This window comes from Chelon labrosus (genome assembly GCF_963514085.1).
Source record: "Chelon labrosus genome assembly, chromosome: 1".
In the NCBI taxonomy this organism is placed as follows: domain Eukaryota; kingdom Metazoa; phylum Chordata; class Actinopteri; order Mugiliformes; family Mugilidae; genus Chelon; species Chelon labrosus.
The window spans coordinates 28,796,595-28,800,674 of NC_140337.1; the positions used below are offsets into that span (position 1 = coordinate 28,796,595).

General features: G+C 37.7%; 1 protein-coding gene across 3 annotated transcripts; it reads left to right on the top strand.

Annotated features, from left to right (window-relative positions):
- Positions 1–1,101: 1,101 nt before the first annotated feature.
- LOC311493777 (type-2 ice-structuring protein-like) lies at positions 1,102–3,794 on the top strand. Of its 3 annotated transcripts, none has more exons than XM_084552559.1 (6): positions 1,102–1,268; positions 1,362–1,446; positions 1,830–1,936; positions 2,038–2,172; positions 2,558–2,666; positions 2,946–3,794. In XM_084552559.1, the coding sequence occupies exons 2-6, from the start codon at positions 1,386–1,388 to the stop codon at positions 3,014–3,016; spliced, it is 483 nt and encodes a 160-aa protein (XP_084408685.1). In that variant the 5' UTR covers positions 1,102–1,268; positions 1,362–1,385; the 3' UTR covers positions 3,017–3,794. The 3 variants fall into 3 exon arrangements, with proteins under 3 accessions (XP_084408685.1, XP_084408687.1, XP_084408686.1); XM_084552561.1 differs by having other exon boundaries at positions 1,833–1,936; XM_084552560.1 differs by having other exon boundaries at positions 1,102–1,446; positions 1,833–1,936.
- Positions 3,795–4,080: the final 286 nt, after the last annotated feature.

A 4,080-nucleotide genomic window follows, 5' to 3' on the forward strand; every position in this document is an offset into this window, starting at 1 on the left:
CAAACATGGAAGATTAAATGCATCATCTGACATTATTTCCTCATATAGTGTAAAGTAGCATTGGTTGCAAGGCTTTAAATGTAGCTCAAATAGAACAATTCAAATCAAGCTGGTCCTAAACCAGTACTCACATTCTGGGATGTACAGATACATTTTCTGTTTATGTACAGTACACCTTAGCCAGATACATCTCAAATCTTTTTTTCACAACTCCTGGAGTTTAATGCTATTAGGATTAGTTAAGATCACCACTCTAAAGTAGTACCTCCAAAGCAGAACACCCCCACAACATGATGCTGTCACTCCTGTGCACCATGGTTGGGTTGGTGTTCTCTGTTTGCTAGTCTTCAGCTCTTTTACCTCCAGACATGGCAATGGCCAGTGCGGCCAAACTGTCAAATGCAGAGCAGAGAACATTTCTCCAAAGAGTAATCTTCAAACAATACTCTGAGTTTTCTAATGATGGTTTTCAAGTGTCTTAGTTAAGTCATTTGCTGTTGTTCTAGGAATGATTTGTCATTTTTGTTCCTAAATGTCTTCATCTTTGAGACAAAACATGTCTCTTTTCTTAGCAGTGAGGTTCTACAGTGTTTCTATTTGGGTAGTATTGTTTGCATATATGAAAGTAGGACATTTGGGCATTCATCAATTGTTTAGGCTTTGCACAACACTTTATCATCTGTTACACAAAGGTACAAGTGGCACTACATTAAAACCACCTTCCTAATATTGTGTCTCCAAAACAGTTGTGATTCATCAGAGAATGGACATGGGCCTTCTGAGAGTGTCCTGTGGTATCTAGCAACAGAATGTTGTTAGTGGGGTGCCTTTGAGGGGAGGGGTCCCTGTGGATCATCGCACAAATACTTGGATCAGTTTGGGATCTAGTGAACTTCGAAATAACAGACGGACAAGAATGACACAAATGTACAGAAAGAAATGAATACTGCCAGCCACGGCTGTGACTAGGACTGACGTATGAAAATGCCAATTAAAGCTTAATAATTGTGACTCTGCAAGTTTATGGATGTTTGATCATTTATATAACACAATAATTGTGGATTAAAAAACTTTTGATTTGTGTAGATTGGACATTTGGTGTCCTGACCATGCTTTAAATGATAATGGTATTCTCTGCCTGTGCCAGTTCCTCATTTAGTGAGAGATGATGAGATAAGTAACTGCATTTAATAGCTGTCACTTATCTTGAAAGGTTGTAGCTTCAGGCTAGCACAGAGGAGGAAGAAGAGAGGATCACTCTGCTGCAGGTCTGCTACCAACTCTTATCGTCTTTTCCTTTATTGAATGTTCATCATGTGGGTGTTAAATATTTCCAACATGTCTGGTTCTCTTGACTGAAGCTAGAAATCAGCATCATCTCCACAATGAAGACGCTGCCAGTGATGGTGATTGTTTGTGTCGTGATGACTCTGACTGGAGCTGATGGTGAGTATATACTAGAGTATTGTCTGCATACAGTGACATGAGACTCGTTACAGTAGTTAATGAATGCTGTGAAAATCTCTTCAAACTCCTCCAGAAGCAAAGTCCAGTGATATTCAAACTGGTCAGTGGGTATATCTCAAAGATTTCTACTGACGTTTGATGCATGTTGTTGCTGTCATCCTTTGCAGTCAGACTAGTGTTGGTGTTTATCTTCCCAGAAAGTCTTGATGACTAGTTAAGAATGTTTCAATGCCAAGACATAGTTACTAATAGACAACTGACAACTCATCAGTTTCAATTTACCCTCAACAAAGACTCTCATTATTATATTATGCTTCAATAAAAGTCTGTATATTAAACCTTTAACTTTAGACTGTTTTCAGCAGAGAATCGCCTGATTAAGAGGTCCTTACGTTGTCATGGTTGGTTTGAGTACAATGGACGCTGTTTCCTCTACATTCCAAGATGCATGACTTGGGCTAAAGCTGAGGTAATCACTGAGTTTATATTGTTATGTCTTTCATCCTTTTGATTGTGAGTCCTGCTATTGCTTTGACAACTCTCATTCATCTCTGTTTATCTCCACTGCAGAAAAACTGTCAGTCCAAGGGTGGAAACCTTGCATCAGTCCACGATGTCTTCGAGTACCATGAGATCCAGAGGATGATAAAGATTAGTACTAATGCGAATAAACGAGCATGGATTGGAGGCAATGATGCTCAAGAGGTATTTAGTTCATCATTTTAAATGAATAAATTATTTTAGTTTGTGTCCACCACCTCCTCCTATCCTCCTTCAGTTGTCATCTATCTTCATGCGGCATATTTTTATTTCAGTTACTGTGAATGCCCTCTGCTGACACCACATTCACAGTGTAACTAATGTTTTGCAGGTTTTTAGATTTTCCTGTAACGTGACACGATTGCTTTGTTCAACCATTTGGATTTTTAATAATATCTGCTGCATCTGTAAATCAATCTTTTCTTTTTTAAAAGCTATACAGAGAAAATATGAGATACATTTGAGTTTCCATCACTGCACAAGGCCCAGTGTTTGTATTTCTGGAAATATTTTTTAATTCTGAATCTATTTTATTCTATTTTTGTTTTAGAACGGGTCCTGGCTGTGGAGTGATGGGACACCTTTCAGCTTTTCAAACTGGTCTGGTAGTGTGCCCAATCCCCGCAATGGGCAGCACTGCATTCAAATGAATTATGGAGGTAAATCCTATTTTCTCCTTAAAACTGAATGTGTGACTGGTTTAACTGATAAATGGTAAAAGAAAACAGCTGATTGAGTGAGAAACATCTGTTCGTAATCATTAATGGAAATATTTGTTCAAGTCATTTTATTTAGTATCAAGGTAAATGGATAAATTAGAATTATTCAATTGAAATAAGGAAATATTGTCCATGTAAACGTAGTCAGTGTCAGGTTTTAGTTGGTGTGCTGTTGGACCAATTTCTTTTTTTTCTTTTTTTTTTTTTTCGTACCTGCAGGGAACAAGGGCTGGGATGATGTAGAGTGTCATGTACGCCTTCCATCTGTCTGCGCCAAGAAAATATCATGAATCGTGAAACAGAAGAATCTGTCACAAACACTGGTGGATGAGTGCTGATGTTTGTGTTTCCATGCTCTTATTTCTTAAGCTAATCACTCTGGAGCCTCTTTATATTTCTTCTATTGCTGTAACGCAACTAAAGGAGTGAAGCGAAACAGAAGCTGGGTCGTCTCAGAGGCTTTGTGCCTTTTTCTAAGAACAGACTGAATGTGTTATGAAAATAACGTTGTCAGCAAAACTTCCTTCTGCACAATGAACTCATCTTTACTGCTGCTTTTCTGCAAAATTAAATGCCTGAAGCATTGAAACAAGCGTCTCTGTGAGTGTTTGTTACGTGTCTTGATTTTAATGAGTATTATTTGCCTGTCTCTGAAAAGTCTACCCTACATATTTTCTTCTCATGGATCGTCCTCTTGAAAATCTCCAATTCAGGTGAATAATGCAACAGAACAAATGCCAACATAGAAGGTTCAATTAAACATGTGTTCATCTTCATAGATGGAAAAAAACTTCTTTTAATTTCTTAATAATCTGAGTCTCCAACCATGGAGTAACTGGACCAAGCTGTTGAATAGATTCTCTTGTAGAGTCTCCACATCAGAAGGGTCTACCTAATCTGTGTTTAACATCTGCCATGACGAGTAATTGTTATGGGTGTGAAATGTCTGAGAACGGTCAAGAAGACAAAAGATATTGAGTTCACCTTGATAGAAAACGTTAAACCTTTACATATATTCACAGCTGAGAGGTTTTGTGCGGCGGAGTGATCCCTAACAGTTGAACAGAATCAGAATCAGAATCAGCTTTAATGACCAGGTATGTGCACATACAGGGAATTTGACTCAGGTATCTTTACTGTCTTGTACATAAACACACAAACTTAAATAAGTGAAGAAAATTAAAAGTAAAAATAAGATAAAATAAACTAAATCTCAATCTATACACATAAAATATAGAATAAGAGCAGATATATACACCAAGCCAGGGTTTTGTACAGTGACTATATACAGTAGTGCAGAGTTATTGTTTGTTCATGTGGATGGTCTCACACTCTGTGACTGCTCAGAGTTCAT

Excerpts from the sequence above, each read along its gene's own strand:
- LOC311493777 (XM_084552559.1), top strand. The coding sequence starts at position 1,386 with ATGAAGACGCTGCCAGTGATGGTGATTGTTTGTGTCGTGATGACTCTG. Across the intron at positions 1,447-1,829 it reads GACTCTGACTGGAGCTGATG|CAGAGAATCGCCTGATTAAG; the intron begins GTGAGTATATAC and ends GACTGTTTTCAG. Across the intron at positions 2,173-2,557 it reads GAGGCAATGATGCTCAAGAG|AACGGGTCCTGGCTGTGGAG; the intron begins GTATTTAGTTCA and ends TTTTTGTTTTAG.